Source organism: Oncorhynchus mykiss, chromosome 2 (assembly GCF_057628025.1).
Source record: "Oncorhynchus mykiss isolate SJ-2025 chromosome 2, ASM5762802v1, whole genome shotgun sequence".
In the NCBI taxonomy this organism is placed as follows: domain Eukaryota; kingdom Metazoa; phylum Chordata; class Actinopteri; order Salmoniformes; family Salmonidae; genus Oncorhynchus; species Oncorhynchus mykiss.
This window is the reverse complement of record NC_143023.1, coordinates 37501-52500: the sequence shown is the minus strand read 5'-3', so window position 1 is coordinate 52500 and position 15000 is coordinate 37501. Positions and strand designations below refer to the sequence as shown.

General features: G+C 52.2%; 1 protein-coding gene across 3 annotated transcripts in view; it reads right to left on the bottom strand.

Moving 5' to 3' along the window:
- LOC149984734 (intermembrane lipid transfer protein VPS13B-like) overlaps positions 1–15000 on the bottom strand; it is a 283030-nt gene that overhangs the window by 251897 nt on the left and 16133 nt on the right. For all 3 annotated transcript variants that reach the window (XM_090215719.1, XM_090215714.1, XM_090215713.1), the window contains exon 5: positions 14731–14848. In XM_090215719.1, coding sequence (XP_090071845.1) covers positions 14731–14848 — 118 coding nt within the window. The remainder of the gene's footprint in view (positions 1–14730; positions 14849–15000) is intronic.

Here is a 15000-nt window from a genome sequence, read left to right as displayed (position 1 = left end):
TTACACAGTCTCTATCCCCCTCTAAGAGAAAACCCCCAGCAGAAAGACACGGTCTCTATCCCCCTCTAAGAGAAAAGACACGGTCGCTAACCCCCTCTAAGAGAAAACCCCCATCATAAAGACACGGTCTCTATCCCCCTCTAAGAGAAAAGACACGGTCTCTAACCCCCTCTAAGAGAAATTACACAGTCTCTATCCCCCTCTAAGAGAAAACCCCCAGCAGAAAGACACGGTCTCTATCCCCCTCTAAGAGAAAAGACACGGTCTCTAACCCCCTCTAAGAGAAATTACACAGTCTCTATCCCCCTCTAAGAGAAAACCCCCAGCAGAAAGACACGGTCTCTATCCCCCTCTAAGAGAAAAGACACGGTCTCTATCCCCCTCTAAGAGAAAACCCCCAGCAGAAAGACACGGTCTCTATCCCCCTCTAAGAGAAAAGACACGGTCTCTAACCCCCTCTAAGAGAAAACCCCCATCATAAAGACACGGTCTCTATCCCCCTCTAAGAGAAAAGACACAGTCTCTAACCCCCTCTAAGAGAAATTACACAGTCTCTATCCCCCTCTAAGAGAAAACCCCCAGCAGAAAGACACGGTCTCTATCCCCCTCTAAGAGAAAAGACACGGTCTCTAACCCCCTCTAAGAGAAAACACACAGTCTCTATCCCCCTCTAAGAGAAAACCCCCAGCATAAAGACACGGTCTCTAACCCCCTCTAAGAGAAACCCCAGTATCCCAGTCCAGAGAGAGCCAGAAGTGACCTCCAGCCCGCAGGAAGTTGACTAAAGTAGAACCATTCATTGGATGACAGGCAGGCCGACACAGAGATCTCTGACACACAGCTTAATGGCTCATATCTCCCCTTCCTGCACTTCCTGCGAACGCCACTCAACAAACACCAAAAGCAGCTCTTCTAATGATTAGTAATGACATTGGATGTGCCGTTGTCTGTCTTTCTCTGAGAAATCAGCTCACATGTTATCTGATACGTTACATAATATATCAGCCGGGAGACGGAGAGAAAACCCTGAATATCCATCAAGACTTTCCACACAGAAACATTTACAACAACAAACTGGAGGAATAAAAACCTTCCACCTCAAAGCTCCCGAGGGGCGTAGCGATCTACGACACTGCATCTCAGCGCTAGAGGCGTCACTACAGACACCCTGGTTCGATTCCAGGCTGTATCACAACCGGGGCCGTGATTGGGGGTCCCATATTGTGGCGCACAATCGACCCAGCGTCGTCCGGGTTTGACCGGGGTTAGGCCGTCCATTGTAAATAAGAATTTGTTTTTAACTCACTATTTAAATAAAAATAAATACAAAGATGTATCAGTTCTCTGGGGGGTTTGTTCAAAGATGTATCAGTTCTCTGGGGGGTTTGTTCAAAGATGTATCAGTTCTCTCTGGGGGTTTGTTCAAAGATGTATCAGTTCTCTGGGGGGTTTGTTCAAAGATGTATCAGTTCTCTGGGGGGTTTGTTCAAAGATGTATCAGTTCTCTGGGGGGTTTGTTCAAAGATGTATCAGTTCTCTCTGGGGGTTTGTTCAAAGATGTATCAGTTCTCTGGGGGGTTTGTTCAAAGATGTATCAGTTCTCTGGGGGGTTTGTTCAAAGATGTATCAGTTCTCTGGGGGGGTTGTTCAAAGATGTATCAGTTCTCTGGGGGGTTTGTTCAAAGATGTATCAGTTCTCTGGGGGTTTTGTTCAAAGATGTATCAGTTCTCTGGGGGTTTTGTTCAAAGATGTATCAGTTCTCTGGGGGGTTGTTCAAAGATGTATCAGTTCTCTGGGGGTTTTGTTCAAAGATGTATCAGTTCTCTGGGGGGTTTGTTCAAAGATGTATCAGTTCTCTGGGGGGTTTGTTCAAAGATGTATCAGTTCTCTGGGGGTTTGTTCAAAGATGTATCAGTTCTCTGGGGGGTTTGTTCAAAGATGTATCAGTTCTCTCTGGGGGTTTGTTCAAAGATGTATCAGTTCTCTGGGGGGTTTGTTCAAAGATGTATCAGTACTCTGGGGGTTTGTTCAAAGATGTATCCGTTCTCTGGGGGGTTTGTTCAAAGATGTATCAGTTCTCTCTGGGGGTTTGTTCAAAGATGTATCAGTTCTCTGGGGGGTTTGTTCAAAGATGTATCAGTTCTCTGGGGGGTTTGTTCAAAGATGTATCAGTTCTCTGGGGGTTTGTTCAAAGATGTATCAGTTCTCTGGGGGGTTTGTTCAAAGATGTATCAGTTCTCTGGGGGGTTTGTTCAAAGATGTATCAGTTCTCTGGGGGGTTTGTTCAAATATGTATCAGTTCTCTGGGGGGTTTGTTCAAAGATGTATCAGTTCTCTGGGGGGTTTGTTCAAAGATGTATCAGTTCTCTGGGGGGTTTGTTCAAAGATGTATCAGTTCTCTGGGGGGTTTGTTCAAAGATGTATCAGTTCTCTGGGGGGTTTGTTCAAAGATGTATCAGTTCTCTGGGGGGTTTGTTCAAAGATGTATCAGTTCTCTGGGGGGTTTGTTCAAATATGTATCAGTTCTCTGGGGGGTTTGTTCAAAGATGTATCAGTTCTCTGGGGGGTTTGTTCAAAGATGTATCAGTACTCTGGGGGTTTGTTCAAAGATGTATCAGTACTCTGGGGTTTGTTCAAAGATGTATCAGTTCTCTGGGGGGTTTGTTCAAAGATGTATCAGTTCTCTGGGGGGTTTGTTCAAAGATGTATCAGTTCTCTGCAGGTTTTGTTCAAAGATGTATCAGTTCTCTGGGGGTTTTGTTCAAAGATGTATCAGTTCTCTGGGGGGGTTTTGTTCAAAGATGTTTCAGTTCTCTGGGGGTTTTGTTCAAAGATGTATCAGTTCTCTGGGGGTTTTGTTCAAAGATGTATCAGTTCTCTGGGGGGTTTGTTCAAAGATGTATCAGTTCTCTGGGGGGTTTTGTTCAAATATGTATCAGTTCTCTGGGGGGTTGTTCAAAGATGTATCAGTTCTCTGGGGGTTTTGTTCAAAGATGTATCAGTTCTCTGGGGGGTTTGTTCAAAGCTGTATCAGTTCTCTGGGGGTTTGTTCAAAGATGTATCAGTTCTCTGGGGGTTTTGTTCAAAGATGTATCAGTTCTCTGGGGTTTTGTTCTGACTTCTCCTCATATTATCGTCTAAAATCTGAACACCAGAAACATATTCAAGATTATTCCAAATATCGTCTGTTGGACCTGAGACACAAACTCCTCTGATTCAAACCATAAATTCAGAAATTAACTTTTAATAAAAACGAATGTTTGATTTACTCCACTAAGAACAGTCCCATTTTTAAAACAATTTAGTGGAGCATTAATGGTGAGTGTCACAGTGATGTGATGCATCTCTGCTGGGGAACCAGAGCCAGGTGTTTCATTTACTGACTGACAAACCCTCTGTTTACTCTGGCTACACTCTGCCTCCCTTTACCCTTCCCTCCTCCCCTCCTCCCCTCCTCCCTTTACCCTTCCCTCCTCCCCTCCTCCATCTAACCCTTCCCTCCTCCCTCTACCCTTCCCTACTCAATCTAACCCTCCCCTCCTCCCTCTACCCTTCCCTCCTCAATCTAACCCTCCCCTCCTCCCTCTACCCTTCCCTCCTCAATCTAACCCTCCCCTCCTCCCTCTACCCTTCCCTCCACCCTTCCTTCCTCAATCTAACCCTCCCCTCCTCCCTCTACCCTTCCCTCCTCAATCTAACCCTTCCCTCCTCCATCTTACCCTCCCCTCCTCCCTCTACCCTTCCCTCCTGCCTCTACCCTTCCCTCCTGCCTCTACCCTTCCCTCCTCCCTCTACTCTTCCCTCCTCCCTCTACCCTTCCCTCCTGCCTCTACCCTTCCCTCCTCCCTCTACCCTTCCCTCCTCCCTCCCTCTACCCTTCCCTCCTCAATCTAACCCTCCCCTCCTCCCTCTACCCTTCCCTCCTCAATCTAACCCTCCCCTCCTCCCTCTACCCTTCCCTCCACCCTTCCTTCCTCAATCTAACCCTCCCTTCCTCCCTCTACCCTTCCCTCCTCAATCTAACCCTTCCCTCCTCCCTCTACCCTTCCCTCCTCAATCTAACCCTTCCCTCCTCCATCTTACCCTTCCCTCCTCCCTCTACCCTTCCCTCCTCCCTCTACCCTTCCCTCCTCCCTCCCTCTACCCTTCCCTCCTCAATCTAACCCTTCCCTCCTCCATCTAACCCTTCCCTCCTCCATCTAACCCTCCCCTCCTCCCTCTACCCTTCCCTCCTCAATCTAACCCTTCCCTCCTCCCTCTACCCTTCCCTCCTCAATCTAACCCTTCCCTCCTCCATCTTACCCTTCCCTCCTCCCTCTACCCTTCCCTCCTCAATCTAACCCTTCCCTCCTCAATCTAACCCTTCCCTCCTCCCTCTACCCTTCCCTCCTCAATCTGACCCTTCCCTCCTCCATCTTACCCTTCCCTCCTCCCTCTACCCTTCCCTCCTGCCTCTACCCTTCCCTCCTCCCTCTACCCTTCCCTCCTCCCTCCCTCTACCCTTCCCTCCTCAATCTAACCCTTCCCTCCTCCATCTTACCCTTCCCTCCTCCCTCTACCCTTCCCTCCTGCCTCTACCCTTCCTTCCTCCCTCTACCCTTCCCTCCTCCCTCCCTCTACCCTTCCCTCCTCCATCTAACCCTTCCCTCCTCCATCTAACCCTTCCCTCCTCCATCTAACCCTTCCCTCCTCCATCTACCCTTTCCTCCTCCCTCCTTCCTCCTCCCTTCTCTCCTTCCTCAACCCTTCCCTCCTTCCTCAACCCTTCCTTCCTTCCTCGACCCTTCCCTGTTTGCTCTATCCATACAGAGAGAGAGATATAGGGCCTGTTTCCTCCATCCGTACAGAGAGAGGGATATAGGGGCCTGTTTCCTCCATCCGTACAGAGAGAGGGATATAGGGGCCTGTTTCCTCCATCCGTACAGAGAGAGAGAGATATAGGGGCCTGTTTCCTCCATCCGTACAGAGAGAGAGATATAGGGGCCTGTTTCCTCCATCCGTACAGAGAGAGAGAGATATAGGGGCCTGTTTCCTCCATCCGTACAGAGAGAGAGATATAGGGGCCTGTTTCCTCCATCCATACAGAGAGAGAGATATAGGGGCCTGTTTCCTCCATCCGTACAGAGAGAGAGATATATAGGGGCCTGTTTCCTCCATCCATACAGAGAGAGAGATATAGGGGCCTGTTTCCTCCATCCGTACAGAGAGAGAGATATATAGGGGCCTGTTTCCTCCATCCATACAGAGAGAGATATAGGGGCCTGTTTCCTCCATCCGTACAGAGAGAGATATAGGGGCCTGTTTCCTCCATCCACACAGAGAGAGAGAGATATAGGGGCCTGTTTCCTCCATCCATACAGAGAGAGAGAGATATAGGGGCCTGTTTCCTCCATCCATACAGAGAGAGAGAGATATAGGGGCCTGTTTCCTCCATCCATACAGAGAGAGATATAGGGCCTGTTTCCTCCATCCGTACAGAGAGAGAGATATAGGGGCCTGTTTCCTCCATCCATACAGAGAGAGATATAGGGCCTGTTTCCTCCATCCGTACAGAGAGAGAGAGATATAGGGGCCTGTTTCTTCCATCCACACAGAGAGAGAGAGATATAGGGCCTGTTTCCTCCATCCGTACAGAGAGAGAGATATATAGGGGCCTGTTTCTTCCATCCACACAGAGAGAGAGAGATATAGGGGCCTGTTTCTTCCATCCACACAGAGAGAGAGAGATATAGGGGCCTGTTTCTTCCATCCACACAGAGAGAGATAGATATAGGGGCCTGTTTCCTCCATCCATCCATACAGAGAGAGAGATATAGGGGCCTGTTTCCTCCATCCATACAGAGAGAGAGAGATATAGGGGCCTGTTTCTTCCATCCACACAGAGAGAGAGAGATATAGGGGCCTGTTTCCTCCATCCATCCATACAGAGAGAGATATAGGGGCCTGTTTCCTCCATCCATACAGAGAGAGAGATATAGGGGCCTGTTTCCTCCATCCGTACAGAGAGAGAGATATATAGGGGCCTGTTTCCTCCATCCATACAGAGAGAGAGATATAGGGGCCTGTTTCCTCCATCCGTACAGAGAGAGAGATATATAGGGGCCTGTTTCCTCCATCCATACAGAGAGAGATATAGGGGCCTGTTTCCTCCATCCGTACAGAGAGAGATATAGGGGCCTGTTTCCTCCATCCACACAGAGAGAGAGAGATATAGGGGCCTGTTTCCTCCATCCATACAGAGAGAGAGAGATATAGGGGCCTGTTTCCTCCATCCATACAGAGAGAGAGAGATATAGGGGCCTGTTTCCTCCATCCATACAGAGAGAGATATAGGGCCTGTTTCCTCCATCCGTACAGAGAGAGAGATATAGGGGCCTGTTTCCTCCATCCATACAGAGAGAGATATAGGGCCTGTTTCCTCCATCCGTACAGAGAGAGAGAGATATAGGGGCCTGTTTCTTCCATCCACACAGAGAGAGAGAGATATAGGGCCTGTTTCCTCCATCCGTACAGAGAGAGAGATATATAGGGGCCTGTTTCTTCCATCCACACAGAGAGAGAGAGATATAGGGGCCTGTTTCTTCCATCCACACAGAGAGAGAGAGATATAGGGGCCTGTTTCTTCCATCCACACAGAGAGAGAGAGATATAGGGGCCTGTTTCCTCCATCCATCCATACAGAGAGAGAGATATAGGGGCCTGTTTCCTCCATCCATACAGAGAGAGAGAGATATAGGGGCCTGTTTCTTCCATCCACACAGAGAGAGATAGATATAGGGGCCTGTTTCCTCCATCCATCCATACAGAGAGAGATATAGGGGCCTGTTTCCTCCATCCATACAAAGAGAGAGAGATATAGGGGCCTGTTTCTTCCATCCACACAGAGAGAGAGAGATATAGGGCCCTGTTTCTTCCATCCACACAGAGAGAGAGATATAGGGGCCTGTTTCCTCCATCCATACAGAGAGAGGGATATAGGGGCCTGTTTCCTCCATCCGTACAGAGAGAGAGATATAGGGGCCTGTTTCCTCCATCCATACAGAGAGAGAGATATAGGGGCCTGTTTCCTCCATCCACACAGAGAGAGATATATAGGGGCCTGTTTCTTCCATCCACACAGAGAGAGATATAGGGCCTGTTTCTCTCTCCTCAGGAATGACCTACTGAGTTACATGTCTAAACAATGACATGTTATTTACCTCAGCTACTGAGCATTACAGCGTATCACATGACCTCCTGAGCATTACAGCGTATCACATGACCTCCTGAGCATTACAGCGTATCACATGACCTACTGAGCATTACAGCGTATCACATGACCTACTGAGCATTACAGCGTATCACATGACCTCCTGAGCATTACAGCGTATCACATGACCTCCTGAGCATTACAGCGTATCACATGACCTACTGAGCATTACAGCGTATCACATGACCTACTGAGCATTACAGCGTATCACATGACCTACTGAGCATTACAGCGTATCACATGACCTCCTGAGCATTACAGCGTATCACATGACCTCCCCAATCAGAGAGAGACGTCTAAGTTAGATGCTCAAGAGAGTCATTGTTGTTGTTTATTTGTGGGAAGAAGCACAGCGTTCTTGAAACAACCGTTTGTCTGTGTGTGTTTGTTTATAACTCTGGTTAAAGGGGAGAGCTGGCAGGGTCGATCACGAAGCCCACCGGGCTGTGTGTCTGTTAAAGGGGAGAGCTGGCAGTGTCGATCACGAAGCCCACCGGGCTGTGTGTCTGGTTAAAGGGGAGAGCTGGCAGTGTCGATCACGAAGCCCACCGGGCTGTGTGTCTGTTAAAGGGGAGAGCGCTGGCAGTGTCGATCACGAAGCCCACCGGGCTGTGTGTCTGTTAAAGGGGAGAGCTGACAGTGTCGATCAAGAAGCCCACCGGGCTGTGTGTCTGTTAAAGGGGAGAGCTGACAGTGTCGATCAAGAAGCCCACCGGGCTGTGTGTCTGTTAAAGGGGAGAGCTGGCAGGGCCGATCACGAAGCCCACCGGGCTGTGTGTCTGTTAAAGGGTAGAGCTGGCAGTGTCGATCACGAAGCCCACCGGGCTGTGTGTCTGGTTAAAGGGGAGAGCTGGCAGTGTCGATCACGAAGCCCACCGGGCTGTGTGTCTGGTTAAAGGGGAGAGCTGGCAGTGTCGATCACGAAGCCCACCGGGCTGTGTGTCTGTTAAAGGGGAGAGCGCTGACAGGGTCGATCACGAAGCCCACCGGGATTCAACTGGAATGAAAAGAGATTCATGGAGATGTTTTGTGAAACTCTGGTTCAATAACAGTCACTCAACTGGCAAGAAAAATAGTAAATACATGTTTGGGTTTTTTAAAAGATAAAAGGGAGTTGTTGATTCGTCTCTCTCTCTCTGTGTTTAAACTCTGACGACCAATAGATGGTCTGTCTGGTTTAACCCTGGGGAACACAGCGTTCTGACAGGGAGCATCACACCGTGTGGTCTGTCTGGTTTAACCCTGGGGAACACAGCGTTCTGACAGGGAGACAGACAGACAGGAAGACAGACATGCAGACAGACAAGCAGACAGACAGACATGCAGACAGACAGACAGGGAGACAGACAGGGAGACAGACAGGGAGACAGACATGCAGCCAGACAGACAGACAGACATGCAGACAGACGTGCAGAAAGGCATGCAGACAGACAGGCAGGCAAACAGGCACACAGGCCTCAGTTCCTCTCAGTCATGTAAACAGGGGAACTTGGTACAGGAATAGAGAGAAATGAGGCAAGTTTGAGGCAAGTGGACTCCTAGTCTCTCCCCAGAGCCACATATCCAGTCTGCTACTGGGTAAATATACTGCAAAACCACAGCTTCATTTACTACAGGGCTCCGATACTACAGGGCTCCGACACTACAGGGCTCCGATACTACAGGGCTCCGATACTACAGGGCTTCGACACTACAGGGCTCCGACACTACAGGGCTCCGATACTACAGGGCTCCGATACTACAGGGCTTCGACACTACAGGGCTAAGACACTACAGGACTCCGACACTACAGGGCTCCGATACTACAGGGCTCCGACACTACAGGGCTCCGATACTACAGGGCTCCGACACTACAGGGCTCCAATACTACAGGGCTCTGACACTACAGGGCTCCAACACTGCAGGGCTCCGATACTACAGGGCTCCGACACTACAGGGCTCCAATACTACAGGGCTCCGATACTACAGGGCTCCGATACTACAGGGCTCCGACACTACAGGGCTCTGATACTACAGGGCTCCAACACTACAGGGCTCTGATACTACAGGGCTCCAATACTACAGGGCTCTGTTACTACAGGGCTCCGATACTACAGGGCTCCAACACTACAGGGCTCTGATACTACAGGGCTCCAATACTACAGGGCTCTGATACTACAGGTCTCCGACACTACAGGGCTCCGACACTACAGGGCTCTGATACTACAGGTCTCCGACACTACAGGGCTTTAATACTGGGGGCTCCGATACTACAGGGCTCCGACACTACAGGGCTCCGATACTACAGGGCTCCGATACTACAGGGCTCCGATACTACAGGGCTCCGATACTAAAGGGCTCCGACACTACAGGGCTCCGATACTACAGGGCTCCGACACTACAGGGCTCCGACACTACAGGGCTCCAATACTACAGGGCTCCGATACTACAGGGCTCCGATACTACAGGGCTCCGATACTACAGGGCTCCGATACTACAGGGCTCCGACACTACAGGGCTCCGATACTACAGGGCTCCGACACTACAGGGCTCCGACACTACAGGGCTCCGATACTACAGGGCTCCGACACTACAGGGCTCCGATACTACAGGGCTCCGATACTACAGGGCTCCGATACTACAGGGCTCCGACACTACAGGGCTCCGACACTACAGGGCTCCGACACTACAGGGCTCCGACACTACAGGGCTCCGATACTACAGGGCTCCGATACTACAGGTCTCCGATACTACAGGGCTCCGATACTACAGGGCTCCGATACTACAGGGCTCCGATACTACCGGTCTCCGACACTACAGGGCTCCGACACTACAGGGCTCCGACACTACAGGGCTCCGACACTACAGGGCTCCGATACTACAGGGCTCCAATACTACAGGGCTCCGATACTACAGGGCTTAAATACTACAGGGCTCCAATACTACAGGGCTCCAATACTACAGGGCTTTAATACTGGGGGCTCCAATACTACAGGGCTTTAATACTGGGGGCTCCGATACTACAGGGCTCCGATACTACAGGGCTCCGATACTACAGGGCTAAAATACTACAGGGCTCCGATACTACAGGGCTCCGATACTACAGGGCTCCGATACTACAGGGCTCCAATACTGGGGGCTCCAACACTACAGGGCTCCGATACTACAGGGCTCCAATACTACAGGGCTCCAACACTACAGGGCTCCGACACTACAGGGCTCCGATACTACAGGGCTCCGACACTACAGGGCTCCGATACTACAGGGCTCCAATACTACAGGGCTCCGATACTACAGGGCTCCAATACTACAGGGCTCCGACACTACAGGGCTCCAATACTACAGGGCTCCGATACTACAGGGCTCCAATACTACAGGGCTCCGACACTACAGGGCTCCGATACTACAGGGCTCCAATACTACAGGGCTCCGACACTACAGGGCTCCGACACTACAGGGCTCCGATACTACAGGGCTCCAATACTACAGGGCTCCAATACTACAGGGCTAAAATACTACAGGGCTCCAATACTACAGGGCTCCAATACTACAGGGCTTTAATACTGGGGGCTCCAATACTACAGGGCTTTAATACTGGGGGCTCCGATACTACAGGGCTCCGATACTACAGGGCTCCGATACTACAGGGCTAAATTACTACAGGGCTCCGATACTACAGGGCTCCGATACTACAGGGCTCCGATACTACAGGGCTCCAATACTGGGGGCTCCAACACTACAGGGCTCCGATACTACAGGGCTCCAATACTACAGGGCTCCAACACTACAGGGCTCCGACACTACAGGGCTCCGATACTACAGGGCTCCGACACTACAGGGCTCCGATACTACAGGGCTCCAATACTACAGGGCTCCGATACTACAGGGCTCCAATACTACAGGGCTCCGACACTACAGGGCTCCAATACTACAGGGCTCCGATACTACAGGGCTCCAATACTACAGGGCTCCGACACTACAGGGCTCCGATACTACAGGGCTCCAATACTACAGGGCTCCGACACTACAGGGCTCCGATACTACAGGGCTCCGATACTACAGGGCTCCAATACTACAGGGCTCCGACACTACAGGGCTCCAATACTACAGGGCTCTGATACTACAGGGCTCCGATACTACAGGGCTCCAATACTACAGGGCTCCGACACTACAGGGCTCCAATACTACAGGGCTCCGATACTACAGGGCTCCAATACTACAGGGCTCCGATACTACAGGGCTCCAATACTACAGGGCTCCGACACTACAGGGCTCCGATACTACAGGGCTCCAATACTACAGGGCTCCGACACTACAGGGCTCCGATACTACAGGGCTCCGATACTACAGGGCTCCAATACTACAGGGCTCCGACACTACAGGGCTCCGATACTACAGGGCTCCAAAACTACAGGGCTCCAAAACTACAGGGCTCCGATATTGTGGCTCCAAGCTGCATGCCAGGATTTTCATTAGTGACACGCAGGCAGGGGAAGGATTGGTTTGGAGACTGGAGAGGGAGATCCCCGACCAAACCAACACCATCCACAATGAGGTCTATCTGGTCTGGGTCCAGTTCAATGACACTCATTACTCAACTCACAGTTATGGGTCTTCCCCTTTCTCTCCCTCCTCCCGTCCCCCTCTCTCTCCCTCCTCCCGTCCCCCTCTCTCTCTCTCCATCCGTCCCTCCCTCTCTCTCTCTCCATCCTTCCGTCCCTTTCTTTCTCCCTCCCTCCCTCCCTCCCTCCCTCCCTCCCTCCCTCCCTCCCTCTCCTCCCTCTCTCCCTCCCCTCCCTCTCTCTCTCCCTCCCTCCCTCTCCTCCCTCTCTCTCTCTCTCCCTCCCCTCCCTCTCTCTCTCTCTCTCTCTCCCTCCCTCCCTCCCTCCCTCCCTGTCTCCCATGTGTTTATGTCTCTCCCCATCTGACACAGCAACAGTTACAGAAACATCAACAACACGTGGGTGGTTGCCAGGGAGACAGAAACATCAACAACACGTGGGTGGTTGCCAGAGAGACACACAATAACAACATGTTGATGTTACCAGGCTTCATTTAAAATAATGATTATTGTTATCACACACACACACACACACACACACACACACAGACGCACGAGCACCCCCCCCCCCCCACACACACACACACGAGCACCCCCCCCCACCCACCCCCCCACCCCCCACAGAATATCTCTCTCTCATTCATATAGAGAACATTACAGGCAGGCAGACAATTCCTCCATTCTCTCTCTCTCCTCACGCCATCCCTCCCTCTCTCTCCTCCCTCCATTCCTCCCCCTCTTACCTCCCTCCCTCTCTCTCCTCCCTCCCCCTCTTCCCTCCATTCCTCTGCTCCCTCCCTCTCTCCCCCTCCATTCCTCTGCTCCCTCCCTCTCTCCCCCTCCATTCATCTGCTCCCTCCCTCTCTCCCCCTCCATTCCTCTGCTCCCTCCCTCTCTCTCCCTCCATTCCTCTGCTCCCTCCCTCTCTCTCTCCCCCTCCCTCTCCTCCCTCCTCCCTCTGCTCCTTCCATCCCTCCCTCTCTCTCTCCTCCCTCTGCTCCTTCCATCCCTCCCTCTCTCTCTCCTCCCTCCTCCCTCCCTCTCTCTCTCCTCCCTCCTCCCTCTGCTCCTTCCATCCCTCCCTCTCTCTCTCTCCTCCCTCCTCCCTCCCTCTCTCTCCTCCCTCTGCTCCATATCTCCCTCTCTCTCTCTCCCCCTCCCAAAGGCCCATTGATGTGGTTTCCACACAGCCATGACACAAGCCAGATCACTACAGATCTCTTTTGTCAACAAAATGTGTTTGGTTCAGAATATTCCCCTTCATTCACAGCTTTCCCTCACATGGCAGTGTAGAGGGTTATGTCCCAAAATAGCACCCTATTCCCTGTCCACTGTGGATCCTACGGGCTCTGGTCAAGAGTAGTGCACTTTGTAGTGCACAAGGTGCCATGTGAGACTCATCACCACTTGGGCTGATCTGGGGCCTGTTGTATTAACAGTCGAGTGTTACCGAGGAGACCTGCAACGTGTCACTCAGAAGAACGTTCCGTCATCGTTGCCACGGGAACCTGACAGACCACAATGTGGCGCTCTCACCCCTCCTCCCCACGACAACTCACCCCTCCTCCCCCTGACTCTCACCCCTCCTCCACCCGACTCTCACCCCTCTCCCACCCGACTCTCACCCCTCTCCCATCCGACTCTCACCCCTCTCCCATCCGACTCTCACCCCTCTCCCATCCGACTCTCACCCCTCTCCCATCCGACTCTCACCCCTCTCCCATCCGACTCTCACCCCTCTCCCATCCGACTCTCACCCCTCTCCCATCTGACTCTCACCCCTCTCCCATCTGACTCTCACCCCTCTCCCATCTGACTCTCACCCCTCTCCAATCTGACTCTCACCCCTCTCCCATCTGACTCTCACCCCTCTCCCATCTGACTCTCACCCCTCTCCCATCTGACTCTCACCCCTCTCCCATCTGACTCTCACCCCTCTCCCATCTGACTCTCACCCCTCTCCCATCTGACTCTCACCCCTCTCCCATCTGACTCTCACCCCTCCTCCCCCCCTGACTCTCACCCCTCTCCCATCTGACTCTCACCCCTCTCCCATCTGACTCTCACCCCTCCTCCCCCCCTGACTCTCACCCCTCTCCCATCTGACTCACACCCCTCTCCCATCTGACTCTCACCCCTCTCCCATCTGACTCTCACCCCTCTCCCATCCGACTCTCACCCCTCTCCCATCCGACTCTCACCCCTCTCCCATCCGACTCTCACCCCTCTCCCATCTGACTCTCACCCCTCTCCCATCTGACTCTCACCCCTCCTCCCCCCCTGACTCTCACCCCTCTCCCATCTGACTCTCATCCCTCTCCCATCTGACTCTCACCCCTCTCCCACCTGACTCTCACCCCTCTCCCATCTGACTCTCACCCCTCTCCCATCTGACTCTCACCCCTCCTCCCCACGACACTCTCCCGTCTGTCTCTGCCCACGCCTCACCCCGTCTCCCCCATCAGGAGAAAGACTGCTCCCTGGTCTCGTCTCATGGAGACGTTACAGAGCGTGACTTGACGTATGAGACCAGACTCATTTAGAGGGACACTTTAAAATGGATTGTGGTTAGCTGGCTGTGTGTGGTGGAGAGTGGAGAGGAGAGAGGGAGGAGGAATGGAGAGGAGGAGTGGAGGAGAGAGGGAGGAGGAGAGGAGAGAGGGAGGAGTGGAGGGGAGGAGTAGAGGAGAGCGGGAGGAGTGGAGGGGAGAAGTGGATGAGAGAGGGAGGAGTGGAGGAGAAAGGGAGGAGGAGAGGAGAGATGGAGGAGTGGAGGGGAGGAGTGGAGGGGAGAGGGAGGAGGAGAGGAGAGAGGGAGGAGGAAAGGAGAGGAGAGAGGGAGGAGAAGAGGAGTGGAGAGGAGGAGGAGGAGAGGAGAGGAGAGAGGAGGAGAGGAGGAGAGGAGAGAGGGAGGAGAGGTGAGTAGTAGAATAGACTCACTGGTAGATGTCCTTGCGCAGCACGGTTCTAGTCAGAGGGTTATCTGCCTGAGGGGCCACGCTGACAGATCCTATCTTCAGCACCAGAGTGTCCTCTCTCTCTCTCCTCAGCTGGGGTTCTGGGAGACACAACACACAGTGGGTATCAGACCCAGACAGTCCATATACACTTCAGCACCAGAGTGTCCTCTCTCTCTCTCCTCAGCTGGGGTTCTGGGAGACACAACACACAGTGGGTATCAGACCCAGACAGTCCATATACACTTCAGTA